The 23534-nt window shown below is 41.1% G+C and overlaps 2 protein-coding genes across 2 annotated transcripts in view; one reads left to right on the top strand and one right to left on the bottom strand.

Moving 5' to 3' along the window:
- Positions 1 to 2074: 2074 nt before the first annotated feature.
- On the bottom strand, positions 2075 to 17777 carry LOC146380039 (uncharacterized). Its single transcript, XM_084938982.1, has 5 exons — positions 17505 to 17777; positions 12822 to 12940; positions 12561 to 12690; positions 9829 to 9874; positions 2075 to 9095 (listed from the first exon to the last, which is right to left on the bottom strand). The coding sequence occupies exons 1-5, from the start codon at positions 17615 to 17617 to the stop codon at positions 3900 to 3902; spliced, it is 5604 nt and encodes a 1867-aa protein (XP_084795108.1). The 5' UTR covers positions 17618 to 17777; the 3' UTR covers positions 2075 to 3899.
- Positions 17778 to 21226: 3449 nt separating this feature from the next.
- The window catches only part of LOC146380038 (receptor activity-modifying protein 3), a 34190-nt gene continuing 31882 nt past the window's right edge, over positions 21227 to 23534 (top strand). The window contains exon 1 of the mRNA XM_084938981.1: positions 21227 to 21799. Coding sequence (XP_084795107.1) covers positions 21748 to 21799 — 52 coding nt within the window. The 5' untranslated portion in view covers positions 21227 to 21747. The remainder of the gene's footprint in view (positions 21800 to 23534) is intronic.

Raw genomic sequence — 23534 nt, 5'->3', positions numbered from 1 at the left:
ACGAGTTCTGAATGCACCACTATTCTCTGCTGTGTATTTGTATAATACAGTTAAAAGCATGCAAAACCTCCACCACAGTAACACAACCGTGAAACGACAACTGAGTTAGTCTTCGAGCCTCCACAAACCTTTGGATGTTTCTGAAATATAAGACAATAAGAGTGCAGACTTGTAAAAACAGCACAGCTAGTCAGACACGACCAATAAAAAGAAATCGAATAAACTTCTTTTTAGTTATGCATCGGCCGTGAAGATTTAAATATTAAGTCTCTGGATGAACTTGAACTTTGAACCTCAAGTTTATTCTGCTCATAAACTAAAGCGTGTCTTTGCTCACCTGTGATCCATGTTTGCAAACCAGTCCTGGACTATAGCACGATAACGGCCATGCTTATCTTACGACTTCATGGCATTTCTTTCTAACAGTAACAGATGACTCCCCCAGAGGGCGCTGCAGTCTCACACATAAAGCAGTGCATGAAATGAAGAGCACATAGTCACCACTGGATAGCCAAATAACATGGACTCATTTCTCCATGATACTGAAGGAGGAAATGAAGTAAAACATTATTTTTTCCTCTCTAAATTTTCTAAACTACAAAGTTTAGGGTGAATTTGTGAATAAACCTTTAATTCTACCTGAATCCAAGTAAAACAGAAAAAACAATGATGGGAAATACTTCAAAAATAGACTGCTTGTCACGAGGGTTACAATATTGATGATATAATAGGGTCAAAGTAAATGTATTAATTACATGATATAAAGGTTACCTACCTTACAACATAATCTCATAAAGAAAACAATAGAAGAAAAAAAACAATATTATTGTAACTGAAACCGTTTCCAAAGCAGTCCTTCTCGTTTGTTAACCTCTGCTGAATAGCTGCACCTGCAGTAACAAAACATTCTCCTGTTTGATGCCAACACGGCTGCGTCCATGCTGGAGCTCCATATTAAAGAGACCAGAACATGTTTGTTTATTGTCAGGTGCAACCTAATACTGCTCTCACGTGTGATCTGCAGCTCTCATACCAAACAGCCGGCAGGCACTCTGAGTGTCGAGATGCCTACAGTGACTCAGATCTCCATTTTTCCGTTGCAGATCCCAGACTTTCATGCGGGCCTACATTGGGGGCGTAAACTTCATAATGGCGGTGCAGTGGTGAGCTCTGTGTGGGCGTCCTTGGGGTGCTCTCTTTCCACAGTCAGAGTAAAAGTCTTTGTGTGCCCTGTGAGGCTAAGGAAGTCCAATATAAATACAGCCCCCTGTACTGAACATCTAAAAAAACAAAAACATTGATTGCTGTAGATACTGACCCTTTACACCTTTGGTGTACAATTACACTTCCTCCGGTACACTCCCATGTGCAACAGCCTGATTCAGCGCTTTAATACTAATTTAAACTTTATCAGTTAGACTCCTATCTGTGTCTTTATCAGAGAGTTCTAGGCCTGACTTTGCTCTGGGCGAGGCCATTGTCTGAAAAAGGCGTTTCACCTCCTTTTTACACTTTCCAATTTTATGACATAAGATGGAAAACCACATTCAACTGCTCTGAAGAGTATGACACACGACGTGAAGCAGCCATGCCCTTCCCTGGTGATGTCATGGCAAATAACACAAAGCAGATTGTGGCATCTTAGTGAGAGTCTCTCCGGGAAAAATTCGACATGCATGTGAGAGGAAGTCTGGGATACAAGTACACTGCCAGCAAGAACTCTAATGGATGTTTTATCTAATGATCAACACACAGTGTGTTGACAACAAAAGGAAACACCCGCTTGAACAATGTGTGACCGTTGAACAGCCCCACCTAGAGCACACATTATTTTAAGAAATTAGCATCCACCAGCGCTGTGATTGATTTGATCACTGACGTTCCCTACAGACTGGAATTCACAACCAAATCTTTTGTCATGCCAATTATCAACATACCTTTTCACTTAAAGCATGCGAGCACTGCAATGGACAAAACTAATGACTCAAGGACAAATCATGCTGAAGATGGTTATATAATCTGACATAACAACAAAAGTGTAACCAAGGTGATGAGAAATCCCCAAAACATCAGGTCTTGTTAGAAATATTACATTTATTTATAAAATAGATATATTAAGAATTTATCACTGTGCAAATAAGAGCAGGCACCGTATAGAGCACTTTATAAGGGTGAAAACAAATGTTAATCATATCAAGATTATATTTCATCCCTAAGTACAAAAAAAATCATTTTAAACCAAAACTCTGCCTGTTTTGAAAAACAAAACAAGTTCTAAGAAAATATCAGCTTTACGATTAGAACATTTACCAAAAACTAATTTCATTTCTTAAACATAGCAGAACAGAGATGATGGAATATCATATGACAGCACATTTATCCACGTTACCTCAGTACTTATTGCTACCTACCAGGATGAAATGCAAACCTAAAGACTTGTGCAAAAAGCCTAAGCTTACAGAGTAGTTTGTTCTTTGAAACAACTACAAAGATACAGCATATACCTCACTAATGCCATGCGACACTCAAACTATAAATGTCTATTTGTTATCCAGGAATTACAGGTCTGCATTCAAATACAACATATGGTACATACTTAAAACGTATTTAAACTTATGCTGATAATCCATGCTTACTTGTATTGTGTATATTTTTACCCTGACCACAACAACCACTTCCGAAAACCAAATCATGCAGGATACCTGGTGTCCCGACTGAGCTCAGGTCTCAACAGAGTGAAAAAAACAAAACAAAAAAACAAAAGCAGGAGAGATGCAGATGTCATTACTAGGGCTGCCACAAACGATTATTTTGATAGTCGACTAGTCACCGATTATTTTTGCGATTAGTCGACTAATCAGATCATCATCCATTGAACGTAAAACATACAGCTTATTGCACCAGCATGCATCTGCTCTTATATAACTATCATTAGCTTACAGCTTTAAGTGTTTAAAGTATGTGCTAACTAAAAATAAAGACATGATAGTTTATTAAATTTTAATGAAGTTTGCAGATTGTTTCGGTGGAGTTTAATAAACTCAGCCGTCTGCTCCTTGCTATCTAAAATATAACAGGACACCGGAGTATATTCTCGAGCATCTCACACTTCTGATAATCAGCTGTCTGCTTGATGTTTATTCAGCTGTGTAAAAACTATAACTTTAATCTCAGCCAAACCGATTTACTCAGGAACAAATAAAATACTGAAAAATGCCAAACAATAACATTTTTAAGTTATCTAAGTGACTTATATATCATGTTTAACCTGAGTAGCGAAAGACGGCGGTGGGTTTGAAAACGATCTGCAGGGAGTCCGGTGTTCTCACGGGCTCTAGTGAGCCTTGCCCCTAGCTAACGAGCTAGTGGGTAACAGACGTCTCTGAAAACGTCGGAGTGCTTTTGAAAATATGTGGTGTCTTGATAAACTGAGCAGATATTTGAGGTTTACACAGCTACATTCTCGCCTGGAAATATGTTAAACGTTTATTTTGTGGCCCAGAAAGAATAATAAGAGTAACATTAAAACTAACTAGCTGCCGCCATTGTTGGAAACTGAGCAGGGTCGCGCTATGAATTCTGGGACACAGTTTCTTCTTCTTCGGCGTTTAACGGCAGCTGGCATCCTTGTACATGCAGTGCTGCCATCTTCTGTTTCAGTCCGTTATTACACTCTTAAATCCTACTAATTCCTGCGTCTTTTGTGATCTTACAAAGCTTCAAACGACGTGTCGACTATTAAATCAGTCGTCGACGATTTTGATAGTCGACGTAATCGTGACTAGTCGACTAATCATGGCAGCCCTAGTCATTACACACCAAAAGATTACAGCACCTCCTTTATCCCCTCCCTCATGGATGTTTCAGAAACTTGCATTTTTAAAGCACTTGTTCTGCTTTTACAGTTCTGTCTCTTTTTCTCCCTCATCATCTGTTTCTAAGTAGTATTCGTCATCAGTTGTTGTGTCCGAGCTGCTGTCTGATGACTCATCAAAGGTGCTAAGGCTGGATACATAACCTCTGGAGGGCAAATGCCCCCTGGACTGGCTGTCCCCTGGATGTAGTACTCCTGGCGAGCTAGGAAAGGTCGGAGAAGAAAGGCTGGGTGGTTTGGACATGCGCCTGGACACTGGTGACAGAGGAGGTGTTGGAGGAGGAGTGGGCGGGGCCTCTGCATCCCACACAAACTGGCAAATGTTCATGTTTGGACTCCGGAGGTGAGGAGGCTTGGAAGCTGTAGCATTTACATGTTGAGGAGAGTCTCCAGAGCTCCAGTTTGCCAAGCACCTGGTCAGCGATCGAGGCAAAGATCTTGATCGCATTTTACCAGGATCACTTGGGAAATATGATTTTCGACCATCCTCAGAAGCCTGGAAGTCATACACTGTGCTCCAATCAGATTTGACAGACCACTGATCCAAATCTCCACTATTACCTCCACAAGAGAAGGCAGACTGAGAGAGGTCACCCACACTCATGAATCTGGATCCTGTGGAAATACGTCCCGGTCCAGAGGGTCGACTGGAGAGAACAGAACTCACAGAAAAGGACTTCCCAGGCTCAATGCCATACTTTAAGTCTGCATAAGAGGATGCCAAGTTTTCCTTGTCATGTCCTGGGCTCACACATGGAGGACCTACGGATGCCCGGCTTTTTCTCGGAACTCCCAAGCTGATCCCTTCTCCGTGCTCGCACGGAGAGGAGGATTCTCTGCGGCGGTGCAGCTTTGGGCTGTAGAAGACGCTGTCGTCTGTTACATCAGACGAGGAAAATGGGGACATTGGTGAAAGAGAGGAGAAGGGAGAGAATGGACTCCTGGGGCTAGGTGTGGATCTCCTGAATGAAGCTGGAAAAGCTGGACTTCTACTGGGACTTGGATCTCTGGAAGAGAGGCTTGTTGCTTTATAATCTACTTGGTCTTGTTCAAGGTCTAACTGGTCAACTGTTGGACCGTGGACCGTCAGATAAACTGGGCCTTTCTTTTCAGAAATTTGTTCTGCACAAGCATTTTGCATGTCACGGTCCGTTTCTAGAGATGATTTTTCGGTCCAGCTGGAACGCTGATTTCCAACTTTTGTGTTTCCAGCAGCCGAGGACGGTATCAGAATGTATCCATCTTGCGTCCACCTGTTCGAAGCCTCTGTTTCCTGATTGTCGTTCAGCACCATTACTTTCTCTGGCACTGTTTCCTCTGGAATTTTGCTACTCTCAACACTCACATCGCTCGATCCGCTAACAGAAGGTGCTTGTGAGGTTGACCATCTTGTGCTTAACTTTTGCTTTAGTTTGCTAAAGACTTGGTCTACTTTGTTGTTACTCTTGGCCCTGTCTGACTCTGACCTTGTCAAACTGGAGTTTGGTGTACTGACGCTCTTCTTCAGTGCAAATCGGCTTCTCTTTGTGTTTTGTTCATTATTAACGTCTACTGAGAAAAACCTGCTTTTCCCCATTATAGTCTCCTTCATGCTTTTGCTGGAGTCTTCTGTCTCCCGGGACTGACTCTCTGTTGAGCTGCTGCTGTTGGAGCTCTGACCTGAATGACGACATGGTTCACCTGCTGCTCCTTTACTCTGCCCTGTCAGGGACTGTTGACTAAATTTGGTCTCCATGGAAACCAGTGTGTTATTGGTATGCTGTAAAGCATTAGGTGTGGTGTTTTTTGCGGCTGTCGATGCATCTACTTTGGATTTAAGGCTGTAAACCAGTGTCTCAGTTACATATGTGGAGCCGTCTGCCTTATCACCTTGCAGGGAAGGAGGTCTGATGTGAATTCTGTTGTCTACAAGTAATAGCTTTCGCTCTTGGGCTTTATCTCCGCTGTTATTGTTGCTTGCTTGATCAGCTTCTGAAACCTCAACATTTGGACTTTCTTGTTTGGGAGGTTTCTTTTGGAGGGGTAAGGACAGGGAAAGGGAGGGTCTGGGAGGTGACATAGGAGGTTTGGATGTGGATAAGGTCATGACTGAAACTGGGTCAGTATTTACAGAGAGATGTGGGGTGTAATTTGACTGGGAGGGTTGTGAGAAGAGGGTTGGTCTGGTTGTTCTCGTCTTTGTCTCCCCTTGTGTCATCCTTGCGGACATGAGCGTGGAGTAAGGAGGAGAGCTATAACGAACCTTATAGCCACTTGAAAAGTCAGGAGGGAGGGAGAGAGGAGCTGAAGTACGGCACTGAACTGTGCCAGATTCCACTGATAGTGTCCTTTCATGCCTCGGTGTGGGCAAGTCCTGTCTTCCCTGGTAAAAAATCATTGTATCACCAGCTCTTTGCTTGCTTCGCTCAAACTCCCTGAATGCTAAATCAGCCGAGTCAGATGATAAGGATCTATACTTTCCTGGTTTTTCCACCTCAATGCTGGAGGTCTTGGGTGTAGGGGGACAAACAGAAGAACTTGTTGAACTGCTCAATCTCAGAAAGGAGAAGATGGATGGAGCATTTCGCATGTGCTTAGATGTAGCTTGAGGGGTCGCTTGGACTTCTGACGACTCTGGCTTCTCCACAGCGATGGACTCTGACTGTTGCAGATCCACTGAGTCATCCCATGTCACTCTTCTCACTTTCTTTTTCTCAAGTTTCTTTGGCTCTTTCTCTGAGCTGCTGGAATATTTCCCCTCTTTTTTAGGGCTTGAAGTTTCTGAAGTGGAGTTGGTAATAACTGGGGTTGCAGGAGGCGTTAGGAGAGTGGAGACAGTGGCAGAGGTAGGAGAGGTAACGGCAGAGGTGACAGCAGGACTGAGAAGGGAAGAACTTGAGGCAGTGGTGGCTACAGGGTGGCTGCCAGTGGCAGAGGAAGAAGAGTTGGAAGCAGTGGCGCTATAGTCTTTTTTGGAGACAGAACCGACTGTGGAAATCAGACTGGACATACTTTTAGGGTGGAAAGGTTTAGGAATGGAAGCATAACTTCTTTCAAATCCAAGAGGTGTGGCAGAGGAATTGTTGGTAAATTTTGTTTTCTGGGACAAAGAGCCAGTGGAGGTTGTATATGCCGAGGTATGAATATTGGTCTGAGAAGGAACAGACTGAGAATGGTAGGAAGGACTACTTTTCATTTTTGAGGTTTGGGGACCAGAGGCATTTTGAGATGTATGAACTTTACCATTGACAGTACTGGTGAAATCAAGAGAGAGCGGTGTGCTGATAAACCTCTGTGAGTCTAAGATGTGAGGAGGCATGGGGGTGTTGTTGGGTTTGGGTGGAAAATAATTATTTTTGTACTTGCTGCTGCTCTCTGTGGGTGTATCTGAGCTCCTGGGATTTTGCAAAGCAGATGGTAACTCAGACATATTTGCTGTATATGAACTATCGGTTAAATCATATTTGCCTGGATCTTTAGGTTGACACAGTGTTGTTTGTGCTGTAGCTCTGCTAATTTTAGAACTAGACAAAACATCTGGCACACTGTGCGGCTTTGGGTATTCTCTGTTGTTTACATTTGAGCTATACTGGTCCTTGACAGACCTGTGCAAATCACAGTCAGGTGAATTCCCAGCATTTCTTTGTCCGAGATGGTGAGTTCCTCCCTGTGCCCTCATAAAAAGGTTCATATTACCTGTGCAAACTGACTCCGCTGTGTTATTGTTGTCTTTGTTGTTGTTGACCGGACTACCCCTGCTTTTGTTATCAGGCTGACTTGGAGATGTCATGTCACTATTATTATTGGAGGGTGGAATTAAGGTTGTGTTTGGCTTGTCTTTGTTGTTGGTTGTGTCTTTTGGGGTGAAAGGGAAACTGCTTTCCTGGGTAACTTGCTTCCACCAGGAAGTTTGTTTCAGCGTGGTCCTTTTAGGAAAGGACTGGGTTTTCACTTGGGCAGAAGAGTCAAATGGGGGCTGTCTGGACAAGGAGACTGGGGTCTCTGAAAATAGAGTTTTACTTCTGTCCCTGTAGTTCTGTTGACTTTCTGATGGTCCTTTACCTAAAAATGTCTGTGAGGATGTGAGACTGGACTGAATCCTATTTATTGTCTGAGACTGTTGGACAAAGGGTTTGCCGTCTGGATTTTTGTCAACTGGTGCAAAGATGAACCTGTCAGAGGTGCTCTGCTCTCTCAGGCTGGAGGGTGATAGGGAAAGGACAGGGCTAGTTTCAGTTGTCCTGTAAGAAATAGATGATGGAGAGAGGAGCGGCTTTGGCCTCTCTTGTTCATTATTATTGAGAAAGCTCTGTGAGAGGGGTGTTGTGAATAATTTTCCATTCTGATCACTTGGAAAACTGCTCAGAGGGGAGGTTGCATTGAGATTCTTGCCACCGATGTTGCCTCTCCTTAAAGAAAGAAGTACGTTGCTGGTTGTTGGTTTGGAGCTTGAAGATGAGTGTCCGCCTTGATGGACAGTTTGTGGATTTTGCCTTTGTTCATTTTGGCTCTGCAATACAGAGGCACTGGTAGCTAAAGCGCTTAAAGAACCTCTGTCTATTTTTCTATTGTCCATCCTTCCAGAGTTCACGTCCAAAGAAACAGTTTTAATCATTTCCCTTTTAGATTCCAAGCTCAAAGGATCACTTTTAGTTGACCAGTCCACTGTGTTCCTCCTGAGATCTGAAAATGGAGGCCTCAGTTGGGTTCCCAGTCCACCTGTAAACCCCCTCTCCACACCATGTTGGCTCCGAGTCTGCTGAAAACCACGGTTTGCTGCAGCACCTGTCACATCTTGCGTATTTCCCTGGGCTTCAGAGCTGCCGGTTCCATCAAATCTTTTGGAACGTCGCAGTCGGCCACTCCAGTGAGGAGCGAGAACCGTGACCATGGAGGAAGACAACATAGTTCTGGGTGGGTCAGATAATTCCTGAAGACGGTCTGCAAGGCCTTTTGTACGGTCCTGTATATTTCCCTCTGACTCAGCTCGAGTTAGAGATCCAGTGTAAGTCCTTGGTTGTGATCCAAATGAAAGTCTGTGCAAGGCATTAAGCTTATGTGTCCCAAAGTCACTATTTGAACAAGCCTGAGTTCTGCTCAAGTCCCTGGTAATCTCCAGTTCATTGCAATCAGCAGTGATGACCTTGTCTTTCTCCTTGGCTGGAAATGGTATTACCTCTGACAATCGATAGATGCTGGGTGCCTCTATAGAGGTTTGTGATGCTGACGTTCTTCCATTAATCTGTTAAAATAAAAACTTTTACTGACAGGACCCACTTTTTGCATTCTAAATTACAATTTTCTGAACACCTGCCATCACCAACAATTAAAATCTTAATACTTTATACTTTATAATATTTATAATATAAATAAAAAAGTTCTACAAAACAATTCCTACGACCCATCCTAGGATATTCAATAACATATATTTGCATTTGCTTAGCTGTATCATTAAAGTCCAATGATTTTCATATTCACATTAAACTTGGGCTTATCATATTATACCAAAGCAAATTCTGTGCACAGGAATGTAAAAAGCTTTCTAACTTTGACAGCTAGTGATCAATGGTAGCGGCTTTTCAGAATTTTAGATTGCCTGCACTGAGGCCCAAGCTTTTCTTGAGTGTCTGTTCCCATGCAGTAGTTATTTAAGAGATCCTTGACAAACAGGTTATCTTGAAAGACATGAAAGATTAGCAGGGAAACACACACACAAGGAACACAAACACACCCTGTCACTTATAACGGTTAAAATAACAATTAATCTAAAACCATATTTTTAACATGGTGTCACCATTGCTTTATGTGACTTTTCAAAGATTTTTAAACACTTTAAACTTCTGATCTGTACTTTTGATTAGATTCTGGATTCTGGATCAGTGGGAGTAAAGTTTGCAATTTCACATTTGCTCTATATCAGGTTTACACTGTGCGTGTGTGTAATGTGCTTGATTCTATTAGACTGTGGTCTTTACCTGAAAACTGCTGTCCTTGATCTCAACTCGCTGTGGTTCAATCAATCTGTTGATACAAAGAGAAGACACAGTGTATTAAATTTCTGGGTGCATGCTGCGACAGTTCTGTGAAAAAGGAAACTGAGACATTGTCACAACTTTCTAAAATAATGCACTTTTTTAGTGTTGCAGTGCAAATTTTGTTGCATACAAAGACACACACAACTGGGGCAATCTTTGATTTTGTTAGTGGTGAATGTGCAGTGTAAACTTAATTTTTTTTGGTGGGATAAAGAAAAAATGTGGAAACTAATGAGATGTCTCAGCATTAAACACTCACAACTGCTACAAGTCTCATTTCTGAATGTCAGACGGTCCAACTGTTTTGAGTGAAACATTAGAGAGATTAAATCTAGAATTTGCCACAGCAATGCCGATCGACGGGAACGTTCGCATTCCTCACATCAATCGCCGTCTCTAAACACAACTTTCTCACCGGCAGATGTAAACTAAAGTCACACCTACTAAGCAATCATGCAAACACTTACTTACTTTTTTATATTGATGTGGAACACGTTGTACAAGTACAGTTCACACAAGTTGTCTATATAAGGCCATGTTGGACTGACATGAACGCAGGTAACTAGCACACGGTGAAAGGGGGCGTGGCTTTGACATAACCAATAAAGCGTGTTTGATCTGAGACCTCTGCTGACAGGCTTATCTTATTCTAATAAAAACCTCTGACACAATGTTACAAGCAGCTATTATATAATGTTAGATTAAACTATAGAAAAGGTAAATATTTTCCTGAGGCAAAACCAAGGCAACAAGTTTCACCTAAAATAACCTCAGATTCTCCTGCATGACTGATTTAAGGAAGTTTCTCTGTATAACAAATGAAACCACAGGTAGATGATTAATAACACATGTTACATTAACTTTGAGAATGTAAATACAGACTTCCACACATAGGATTGCAAGAGCTACACATCTTCTCTTCTTCCGAATTCCAGAGGAAACACTGTTTAAAATATTTTAAAACAAGAAAAACAATGCATTCGTACTACTGAGACATAAGCTAACACACTTTATTAAGCGTACGTCCGCGTTTATGCAAACACTTGACTCTTCCAGGTCCTTTGTCACAGACTGAAGAATGCAGACACAGCTCGTTTACTGATTGACAGGATGTTGTAAATCGAGTGATTAAAATGTGATCAGTGGCCGGCGTTCCTCTTTGCAGACCTCAGAAACAGTTTGTGGGATGTAGATTTACCGCTTATTAGGAGACACACTTGGAAAAAAATGTAGGGAAGATCAGTTCAGCAGCGATACACCTCAAACACACACAAGGAATCAAATCCCAGGTTTCTCTGATATGTCTCAGTCATTTCAAACTCAGCTGAAGGCTCTGCCCATGGGTGTGTCTAAAATAGGGTGGCACTAGTCCCTCCCTGAAACACTTTTGCTTCATTTAAGTATTTACAGGAAATCTATATTTGTGTAATATTGCATTATAGATCAAGTTATATAGCTTTTACTTAAGTAAAAAAAAAATGTTTCCACGTTGCAAAACGACTATCCATCACAATACTGTTTAAATTCTTGTGCAGCTGCACTTTTCACATAATAAATCTACAATAGGATGCAGGGCTGTGTATGAGCTTGAAAATTGTGGTTTCTACACCAGTTTTCCACACTTGTTAATGTCATACAGTAGGGCTGCAACTAAAGATTATTTTTGTAGTCAACTAATCTGCTAATTTTTCTTTGATTAGTCAATGATTATTTCAATAACTCTTTTCTCCCCTTCATGTTGGCAAACCTCCTGTTGTAGGTTCTAGTACCTCACCTGCTCAAGTCTGTCCACCTGTGAGATCACCCTGTTGTCTCGTCCCATGCTAACCATGCTAAAGATGCTCTCTGTCAAGACTTCAGCCATTTCAGAGGGGCAGTGAGCCTCTTTACAGGACAAACTCATCTATACACCTTTGCTTAATACTAGTAAAACAGAACAATACAGAATTAGAAATCACTAATTAATAATAACTAATAATTTGGTTACACAGCATAGTGTCTCAGATTGTGTAGTGTTCGAAGCCATTTAAACTCTTTACTGATTATATGTATAATTAATTACTGATACGGTCCAACCCACAGATTAGCTACCTAACGTTAGATGGAAGAGGTTTACTATCCAGAATAAATGCTAATTTTAATTTGAGAAAACAAACAAACAAACTAGGAGGCAGAGTAGCTAATCCTGTTTAATGCTTTACTATCACATTTCACTCATTAGCTAACAAAACTGAAAAACTGTGTTCACTTGGCAAGCATCATCCATGGGAAGTTTCTGACAGGTAGGCTAACATAAACACTACTGTACAATCATTTACATAAACAAGGTATAAATGAAACACACTAAATTAGCTCTCTAAAGCTGAACCATTCATAGTTGATGTCATAGCTCCAGGGAGCTCGTTACAAAAACACATTTAGAAGGTATTTGTGTATGATGTGTCGACAATAAGATTTTGTCCAGATTAATTTTTATAACCGACGTCATCAATTATAGTGACAAATTGTTGCAGTCCTATCATACAGACAGATGGGGAGTAACTTGATTATGGGATGCTGTCCTGAATGCCAGAGCAGAACAGACTGTTCACTGACGTGTGCTCCAGAAACAAAGTGTCTAAATGAATCTGTAATCAAGGCCAGTCAGTAAATGTATCCCTTCCCTTGCTTACCTGTATAAACTCTTGCTGTGTTTTATGCCTGGATTAGTGGAGAGTCTGAGGACGTGGCAGGAGGTGAAGCTGGACTGCTGGAACTGGATATCTGCATCACCACAGGAAGAAGTTTGGTCCTTTCTTAGTGCTGCAACACATTCAGAATTGAGTGATTATGAGGTGTTTACAGCTGAAACCCAAAACAGAAGAGATTCTTGACTTAACTTTTTAAGAGCTATATCTTAAATGTGCGTATGGAGTGTCAGATGCACGTTTCACCTTTGTGTGTTTCCTTCTGTGTGATTGCTGATTGGTGAGAGAACTGCTCAGCTGGGCGTTTGTCACCATTGCGTTCCTCCTGCTTGAATGTTTCACCAAATGTTTCATCTTGTTGTTCTCTAAAAATAAATAAATAAATAAATGAACAAATAAAAACTTGATGCAAAATAACTAAATTTGAACTCGATTATTCAATGTTTGCGTTGAGCATTTTCTCTCTGCGCAAACTCAACACTTTGAAACATTTTTTAGTAATAATGTCTGTTCATCTCTGTCACACCGAGAACGGGCTCTGCAGCAAAGACAGCCTTCCTTGTTCTGCTTCAAAAAAAAGATAAAGATAACTAAGTACTTTTTTTCAACAGCTCCATCAGTGGTTTCATATCTACCCACCAGCAGTCACAGGAAGTTAAGAAGAATTTATTCTAAACTGGATTTCACACAAAACCCTAAAACTACGTACATACTCAAAAATAAAGAAAAGAAGCGATGTGATTCCCCCCTTTAGTATGATGATGACTAAAAGCAGCATCACCAGAACCAGTAATACTGCAATATTTTTACCAACATTATGATATTATTGCAATTTTAACAATTTGTGATTTGCTTAGCATTCCAATGATGATTTATCACCTATTTCCAAGTGCAAATTATGTCCTTTATTTTTTTATGCAAAAAGAGAAACAGTGTGTGGTTCCATCTACACTTTCTTGATTAATATTTCTGCCAAAATTACATTAGACCAGGTGAGACAGGCTCTTCATATTTTGCTCGAGCCAACATCTTTTCCTGTCCACTCAAAAGTCTAAAACTCAAAAAGAGCCATATTATTATTATTGTTTGGTCTGCTGTAATCCAGTTTCCGCAGCATGAAATCAAACAGAGAACTGAAGGAAATTCAAGCAGCCATGCTTCTCTCATCTCATCATTCTGGCAGTGCTGGACCGATAAGCAGTGGTTATATAACTATTCGGCATCTCGTTCCACACTTTCTGTTACAACCAGGGTACAGAGCTAACACACCCACTCACTCAAACATGCATATGCACATTTACTGCCGCAACCCAACGCTGAACCCACGCTGGCGTGCCAACTACCGATCACGATGATGACACCAGAACAAAGATGAGGCGGTTACTGAAACAGAAATGTACGTGTCGCTGCAACCTTTGTTCGGTAAACAGAACAAACGAAATGGCAACAATTATCTCTTACAGGACATGCTGGGATCACTTTCTCTATTTTTATTGCATTCAGCAGTTTGGAAGTGGATGGAAATTGTTGCTTAGGAGTCTTTATCTAACCTGTGGTGCTTTTTGTGATCACAAAATGAAGCCCTTTGATTTCTTTTGTAATAACATGGCACATCATAGAAAGCTGTAGCTCTCACTATCCACCTTGCCTTCAGGGGCCACTCATTGGCCTCATTAGGCGATTATAAAAGCCTGCCACGACATGACATGAGAGAGGAGCGGAGAGAAAAGAGAAGAGGCGGGGAAGGAGATCTTCGCGCTCTTCTACAGCATTTCAGAGCCAAAGATAACACACCTTCAGTGAACCCCAACCAGCTGCAGAACTCTTCCCACATCACGGCTGTGTCAGTGCTTATCAACCTGTAAGAGCCCTGTTTGATAAGTGACAGGTCTGTGATTAGTGATCACAAGCACAAGACCCAATTTAGAAAGTATATTTTTAATTTATGTGACTAGTGAAAGGTATATGGCTTTTCTTTTAATCATTATCTGCATCACTAGCTCCGTGGTTACATAAACATGTGATGATTTGTCCACCTGAGGACGAAGGTACAGCTGATTACTGCTGAAGTAATCATGAAATCGATCGAGCACTGCGGTGCCTCCAGACCACTACCACCACGTAGCTCCATTAACTGAAACAAACTTAAAAATGATGTACGTGGACTTTGGGGCCACTTTGAATGGATATTTTGTTTGTTCCCTGATGGCCAAGAGTTAGGACAAGGACATCAAACTCATCATCACATACAGCCTACATTGATCTTAAATGGGTCGGACTTATTCACAAATTATTCACAGCAACAGTTACACCAAGGTCCTTTATATTAAAATAGAAAACATAAGATAATATAGGAAAAATAATTTTTTTTTGAGAAATGGTGATGTAATAAATGAAAGAAATCTGTCAGCATGATTCTTTGGTGCTTAAATTGTAAACAAATGTATAAAATTGCAATTATAATTATAATAAAAATATATATAATTACTAAAGAAAATGTTTGTGAATCACTGAAAATGTTTTTTTTAACCCAATGTAAATAAATAAATAACAGAATTTTTTTAAAGCTTTTCTGTGGGACAAATTGGAGTCATTGCTTGGCCCCTGGGCCTTGTGTTTGACACCCCTGACTTAGGAGAACAATTCAATAAATTCAATAAAAACATAAATTACATAATCTGATTAGCCAGGGATACAGTAGGGTTAGACATGGCGTTGTCACAGGCTTAATTTTCACTGTTCCCTTTCAATAGATGGAATTGCTGCCATGTAATAGCTCAACACTAAGGTAGTTATTTCCTCTGTTAATTGAGCGCGTCCTGGATATCAGTTCTGGCTAAAATCGGCCTGGCTGCTGATTGATACAAGAATATGTGTTAAGACATGCTGAAATACCTCACCTACGAGGCATCCCTGAGGCGTCCTATTCAGAAATCCCAATCATCTCGACTTGTATTTCAGCTGTGAATTTTATTTTATTTTATTACAATTTATTTCTTCGTTTTTCATAAAATTAAATGACTGGAAAAATTATTGCTATTGGCATCAGATATTGGCTGTCCTACAAAAAACACGTACTGCCTCAGAATTTCACAATTTGTGCATTCCTACATTATTGTCTTTGAATAATTAAAAAAAAACAACTGTGGCAAGTCTTCACACATCCCCAGCTGTCACTGGGTAGTTTTGTTCAGCCACGAAACACTCCAAATGTGAACAACTCAAGATGTAAGAAATGCCAAATGCTTAGTATTGGTACTTTTGAAAATATGACTTGAAAACGTCTTTACTGAACTAAATCTTGCATGCTCTGGTTAAAAACCGAACTGAAGTTGTTTTCAATTGCAATTATTCAAATTGCTTATTCAACTTACAGATGGTGTATTTTTTTTGCTAACAAGAAGACAAATTAGCAATTTCTTTTTCAGTTTAGCTGAGTTGTTATAAACTGTCCAGGATGACCTTGTAAATGCATGAAATAATAAATCTATAACCTCATGTGTAGGCATCAGCGACCTCTGATCCCCTGTCTGCAGATGCACAATGCTTGTGCTACCCCGTGCTGTGAATTGGGACTCTGTTTGTTTTGATGGCTTTGCGAGCTGATGAGTAATGCAATTGTAATCCGTGAGAGACTCTTTGAGCCACAGTGTTGTGCACAGAGACGCTCGTAAAATTATGTTGGTGTGTTCCCTTCACTTTAGGTCAGCTTTGCTGTGGGTGTGTGTCCATATCTGCCAACTAACACTTACATAACCGCAAGGATCCAAGTGTGGGTGTGAACTCAGCACTGACAATCACATGTGATGCTCCAACTCCGGCAAATGATTTACACCTCAAACTTCTATTTCAGGTTCACCTAAAGACAACTTAATCACTTTGCCTGCATGCAAAGTTGGCCGAGACAAAGTGAGACTTGTTCTTTTGCTGCCACGCCTCGAGTCCCTGTCAGATTTCCAGTGGTGTTGTTTATTTTTCAGCCCATAGGTAGGAACAGAGTGGATAGACTTAGGAGCAGGAGGATATGGAGATAAACAGAGGCAGAGCCGTGGACATGCACAGGCAGCAGGAGTGTGTGTGCCTCAGAGTGAACTCTGGGCCTGGGTGTGCATGTATGAGCTCGCCTGTTAAGACTGAGAAGCTGAGCTGCACAGAAGTACAACACTGATGATGCCACAGTGTGTGGTTTAGTTTAGTCAATGACAAAGGCATGCACCCACACACGATATAAAAGGCAGCACAGCTTGATAACGCAGTGAATTCATAAATGCATTCAGTAAAAAAACGAAGAAGCATAAATCCTATGCTCAAAAGCTCCTTTCATTACATTCTGCACTCAGTCTTTAGAAATATGCTTGAGCCCAGTCGTGTCACGTTTCATGAGTAAGAAAAAGAGCCACCAGAGTCACCAACCAAACCCTGTTCAAAACTCTAACGCCCTGCATCCAACCACCCTAACGGAGCTTTACACGGTCATTACATCAATATGAAGTCGTCATTTATACAGAACAGCACATAACACACAATAATCACTGATATTACTTCTCTTCAAAAAGTTCCACCCGCCTCTTTACTCTGTTTAAAGCAGCAGGTGGGCGCGAAGCAGCTGTAAACCACGTATAAATGGCGAAATGAGTGAAATATCTCAGTGCCGAATACGATGCAATAATGTGATAAATGTTCACAACGTTTCTCTCGGCTGTGAGGTGTTTGTGCGTTTCAAGCACACCGCTGCTTCTGTAAAAATTTATGTTTTTTAAACGCGGTTTGGCACGGAGGCTTCTCTTTCCTCTCGCTTCGCAGTTGAAAAGGCAAAACGAGGCTAACACGGCATACAGGAGCGGCTAACATGTCGTTTTAAAAGCCTCATAAATACTAGATAAACACAAAGTGGTTGGTAAAGTTGACTTTCGGGAGCTTTCCACCTACCTTGCAGTTCTAGCCCGTGTCCTTGTTGCTGCTGCTGCTGCTGGTGTCCCGTACAGAGGCGTAGCTGTCTCTCCTCCTACAACTCTGAGCTCTCCTGCGTCACTTGTTGACATCCTATTTTAACCGGTTAAGTAAGCCTTCAGAAATCAGACTTCATTTAGAGAACATCTTAAAAATTTGGTGCGGAATTTAGTCCAAATTTCCCTTGAGAACAGCCCAGGTACCTGTGACCGGGAGAACCACTCACTGCTGGTTAAAGGTCAACTCTTCCCGTGACGGACAGGTGAGCGGCGGGCAAATGAGCCCGGGCAAACAGGCCTGCTGCTGAGGCTCTTATCTAGAAACGTCACCCACTTGGATCATTTCCTTCTCTGGTCACTTTGAGGAAAAAACTGCCATTAATGCTTTCTGGCAGCACGCCCTGGAGGCACACCTTTGAACAAAGAAGGAAAGTACTTTTACAAGGCCCTCTGTCAGGCGCGTTTGCAGGATTTTTTTTAATGGGGTGACAGAACAAAGAAGAAAGAGAAATCTGAATAGCTGATCAGAAAAAGAGTGTACAGTAGAAAAATTGGTTGGCAAAATTTAATTTTTACTTAAGTGAAAGTCATAATCCTGCTTAATTGGCCTAACATTACAAATGTCCATAAAAATGTCTTCAAACTAATCTAAGGTGGAGCCCCCCCACGCCCAAACTCCTGAACGCACCCCTGCATTCTGCAGACCTTGTGCTATGTGGTAGAGGTGGAGCAGATTGATCCAGATATCGACAGCATTGTTACTAACCTGGTATTGGTATAAGATAGGATTGATTCATTGTTTCTAAGCCCAGTATGTAGCCCACTGAACTGTGTTACATTAAATAGGTTTTTTTTGGAAATGAAGAAAATATACTTCAAACAGACACTATTGTGTGATGTCACATCTATTGTATTTATAGCCTATAGCACATTTAATTAACAAGTTTCAAAATACATGAAAAGCTAAAAGGTGTGGTTAACTAATTGTTGTGAGAAGTAAAAGCAACAGTGATTTTGTGGTCGGTAAAATGTGTTCAGAAAGTTGCAAACTGATGATGATTCATCTCACAAATCATGACATGATACAAAAATACACACTTAGGTTTATTCTTTCAATTTCTTTGAAAAATAGTATTGCAGTCATTTTCCTGTTGCAGTCAGTCCTTGGGTTTTTCCAAAGAGGTGTTCTGGGTTATTTGTTCTCTCACTCAACAGTTTTCTCTTTCCATTTCTTTGCAAAATCATTTCACATGTGGCTTTTCTGGTTTTTTGTTGATTCATTGTTCGTCCTTTCAGGCTCACAGCTTTCACACCAACTGCCAGAAACAGTTTCTGCATGGATAACAGCACCATCTTCCTGCTCTGCCACACTATTGTTGCAACATTTTGTTGCCCATGTGAGAAGGAATGCAGGAGGCTGTTGTTTGTACAAGGATCAAAGTGAAAATGTAAATTTACTGGTGTCAATCAACATAAAACCAAAAGCAAAATATGAAAATAAGCTGCAAAAGGTCTGGTTAGTGGGCTAAAACCTCAAAAGAGTAGAACCAGTTTCAGTATAAATTAAAGGTGCAATGTGAAAAATCTCACCACTAGATGTCAGTAGTTCACTGTCAGCTAAGTTCTTTTTTCTTACCCCTGCCAAGTGCATAATCCTATCTACAGTAGTTGCTGTAGGACAAATAACTGGCTGCCATTCATCTGTAGTGAGTTCGGTTGTCAGTCTGCTGTTTACCTCAGCTCGCAGTATTTGCCCATGTCTATTTACTCTGGAGGAGGCTGTAAATCTTTGTGAAAGGAGTCCCAGTTGATGAGTCAGTGAAGCTCACTTCTATCCAATGACAGCAGTGGTGAGGTGAGCTGTTGAGGATATCCTACATTTTTCTGTAGGTCAAAACTGATATTTTTGCAGCTGTTAGCCTCTGCTAGCTGCTTTTATCCAGCACAAATTTTATTTGAAATAGAGCTACCGTTGTTGGGCACGTAGCAAATAAACTCTCATTTGATGTGAGAATTAAATCAAACTGGGTAGGCGTTTATAATAATGTCACACTATTCAGCTTTACTAGGGTATTAATAAGGCATTAACAAGTACTTAATTCATCATTGTTATAGCATTAATCTTCCTTCATAAATACCAAAATTCTGACTATGATTGTTGCTCTCAGTGACGTAGCAGCAGTGATAGCTGCTCACGGTGTAACAGTAATAGATGGATAAAAATATGTGTATTTATAAATGACACAATAAGGAGGATATTGGTTGCCAGTCTCTAGCTGCATACAGAGAAATACAGAGAAAAACCCAACAATCATATGACCCCCTATGAGCAAGCACTTTGGTGACAGTGGGAAGAAAAAACTCCCTTTTAACAGGAAGAAACCTCCGGCAGAACCAGGCTCAGGGAGGGGCGGCCATCTGCTGCGACCGGTTGGGGCGAGAGAAGAAAAACAGGACAAAGACATGCTGTGGAAGAGAGACAGAGGTTAATAACAGATATGATTCAATGCAGAGAGGTCTATTAATACATAGTGAGTGAGAAAGGTGACTGGAAAGGAAAAACTCAATGCATCATGGGAATCCCCCGGCAGCCTACGTCTATTGCAGCATAACTAAGGGAGGATTCAGGGTCACCTGATCCAGCCCTAACTATATGCTTTAGCAAAAAGGAAAATTTTAAGCCTAATCTTGAAAGTAGAGATAGTGTCTGTCTCCCAAATCCAAACTGGAAGCTGGTTCCACAGAAGAGGGGCCTGAAAGCTGAAGGCTCTCTACTCTTTACTTTTAAATACTCTAGGAACAACAAGTAGGCCTGCAGAGCGAGAGCGAAGTGCTCTAATAGGGTGATATGGTACTACAAGGTCATTAAGATAAGATGGGGCCTGATTATTTAAGACCTTGTATGTGAGGAGCAGGATTTTGAATTCAATTCGGGATTTAACAGGAAGCCAATGAAGGGAAGCCAAAACAGCTCTCTCTTTCTAGTACCTGTCAGTACTCTTGCTGCAGCATTTTGGATTAACTGAAGGCTTTTCAGCGAGTTTTTTGGACATCCTGATAATAATGAATTACAGTAGTCCAGCCTGGAAGTAATAAATGCGTGAACTAGTTTTTCAGTGTCACTCTGAGACAGGATATTTCTAATTTTAGAGATAGATTTAGAGACAATCCATCAGTTTGTTAGAAGACAGTAATCAGGGTATATTTATGAGTGCAATAACTATTTTTTATAGTCTAAAAAAATAATTTACTGCACTTTAAGCTTGCAAAACAGAGCTACTGTTAGACCTTAACAGTTAACTACAGAGCAATGCCAATACTCTATTCTAATTAAACTGACTGATCCACTTTGTTAAATAGATTAAATGGGGGGAGGCAAAAGGGCTTTCCGTCAAAATCCTTTAAATCCAAACACAATCAGGACATGTTTAATTTGAATTTGAGTGCGCTCGGCTGTTGCGTAATCTTAATGTTACACAAGGCTTAAATCATTTTCTGTTTTTAATCCAGGCAGACTGATTGAGAGTGCAGTGTGAAAAGAAACCATACGAGGTCAGTATTGCTTCATCGAAAAAAAGTTTGGGTCGTTGTGACCTAAAGTGGAGCAACATTTAGACCATCGGAACTACACAATAATTAAAACGTACAAATATAACTATTTCATTTCATTTGAAAAGACTATGAAAGCTCTTTTAAGCCGCATTATGTGAGCATGTGTTCAAATACAGAATAGGCCTATTATTGGAGAGATGGTGGTGGGGAGGTGACCTGTTTTTATTTGCTCCTGATGAATCCTTATGTCATTTACATATCAACTACAATTCCGCGTCTCACTTTTAAATGTCTCCAGTCGCCTGCTGAGAATTAATTGGTAACCACTGTGTGATCCGGTGTGACTGCGCCCTTCCCCTCCCTCCCGAGGATGCAGGACGGGTTTACGGTCCTGAGCTCTGACTCCTGACGGCACAGAGAAGCTCCGCGATCATCACGAGGACAGTCCATTATCGCGCTCTGGCATCCGATTGCTTTCTTCTAATTTCTTTCTTTTTCTTCTTTTTCTTCTGGCGCCTTTTCTTCCCCCCTTAAAAAACACCCTTCTTCTCTGACAGCATGAAGGAACTCGCTCTTTTGGGATAATTTCAAGTATGGATCGCTTCAAATGTACATTTCCGCGGAGCTGCAGCTGAGCTTTAGTTCAAGTCTGACTGGATTCTCGCAGCGTGATGGATATAAATGAGTTCGCGGTGCTGAAACTTTTTGTTGTTGGGGTTTTAAGTGAGTATTTGATTGACTGTTTTTATTTAACTATCATTGAAATCTCCTCCTCATCCTGTCTGAGCTGTAACAGAAATTGCTTCACATAAAAACAGCTCTTTGCAGCCAGAGTTGTTTTCCATGTATCTTCATATTTGCGCACTGGAGCAGGATGCTATTCTCTGATTCCGTGCTGCACATTTACACCTGCAAATGCAAATACCCCTGCGTTGGTCTGTTATATTAATGCGCTCCTCTGCACTGCCCAGCTGCAGAACGCACACAGTCGTGTTCTCTAGGAAGTGTCAGGAACATCTATCATATCTCATAACTCATGCACTGAAGGGAGGATAAGCAGTGTTGAATCACGGCATCATGCCCCAGTGGACAGACCTGACCTATATATCAGGGCCACTGTTTTTTTTTTTTATTTCTTTTTCTGGTACAAGGGTAAAATCATGTATGAAATCAGGTTTCCGTGGGGTGCCAAATGTAGATGTTCTGATGGATGGGTTGCGTTTTGCTCTGTATTGACAGAGTGCTCAGTGGTGGCTGCCATCAGTTATAATGTGAACCTCAATAACCTGCTGTTGTGACGGAGCCCTTTTGACAGCCTATAACCTATAACAATCAAAATCAGGGAGGTGTAATCCACATCTCGGTGATGAAGAGAGTTCAGTTGCAGAGACTCTTTCCACGATCTATTGGGCTGTTATATTGTTTTGGCACCATCTTGACACTCACTGAAAATACCCAGCTTACTCAGGTTTTGATTTTTAAGGACTTCTTTTCTAGTAGCTACCTCTGTACACCTGAGGTGGATAAAAGAAAAAAGCTGTGTCTAACACACTGCAGAAAGTTCTTTTTAATGACATTTTAATGCCAGTTAATCTTGCTGTATGCTGAAGGATGTGGTCAGTGTCTTGCCAGGACCTTCAGCCCACAGTCCCCTGGACCTCTGCCATGTAACAGCTGTCAGCGCTGTAAGGCCAAGAAAAACTTAGATGGACATTTTCTGACAAGATCATCCTTCCAAAATTCCCAGTCTGCTGCAATAAAAAGCCAAAGAAAAATAAATATTATTATGCATGCACTCAGACTGGAGAGATGGCGAATAGCTGCAGATGCTGCTACAACAAGTTATATTCCCATGATGTAAGGACGCACAGCAGCGGTTTCCTGTGACAGCTCTTGTCTGCACCAAAAGATTTTCCCATCAAGCTCCCTATTAGGGAGAGAAAGCAGATGCCGTGCGTTCAAAGAAAACCCGAACACACTGCACTGAGTCGCCACCAATTGTTTTCTTTTAGTGGAGGTCTGGCGTATTGGGTGCAGCCGAAAGTAGAGGAAAGGGTCCCCATCTGTGCTGCAGAAAGAGAGTGATTCCCCCTGACTGTGAGGCATCTGCTAAGCCCAGTAAACAGTTATTCATACTTTCTGACAGTGAGGGGAAAAAGCCCCTGGGCCCCTCTGTTTCAGCACCATGTGAAGAAGAAGAAACGAAGAAAAAAATGCTGTGAAGATGTGTTTTAAAGCTCTTTTAAAATGCTATTCATAGACCTGTTGGGAGATTATAGCATGGAGCTCTTTTTTAATGCATGCGGCTGCTGTCTTATCATCTAGACGAGGCCGACATTCACTGCTGTTTAGGAATCAAGAGAAGTCATTTGTTTAATGCTGACTGCTGAAGTTGGAGTAAATAAGGAATAAAGGAAAATGCAACTTAAGGCAAAAAAAGAAGAAGCATATTTTCATT

The sequence above is a fragment of the Perissodus microlepis genome, chromosome 9 (assembly GCF_051167445.1).
Source record: "Perissodus microlepis isolate ML-2025 ecotype Zambia chromosome 9, ASM5116744v1, whole genome shotgun sequence".
Classification (NCBI taxonomy): Eukaryota; Metazoa; Chordata; class Actinopteri; order Cichliformes; family Cichlidae; genus Perissodus; species Perissodus microlepis.
The sequence above is the reverse complement of the archived record's forward strand: the minus strand, read 5'-3'. Positions and strand labels throughout refer to the sequence as shown.

What these genes read in the sequence shown, in the direction of transcription:
- LOC146380039 (XM_084938982.1), bottom strand. Translation starts at nt 17,617, where the DNA reads ATGTCAACAAGTGACGCAGGAGAGCTCAGAGTTGTAGGAGGAGAGACA. An exon ending in ACAGAAGGAAACACACAAAG is followed by an intron (nt 12,691 to 12,821) that starts GTGAAACGTGCA and finishes AATGTGTTGCAG; the next exon opens with CACTAAGAAAGGACCAAACT. An exon ending in TCAAGGACAGCAGTTTTCAG is followed by an intron (nt 9,096 to 9,828) that starts GTAAAGACCACA and finishes TTATTTTAACAG; the next exon opens with ATTAATGGAAGAACGTCAGC.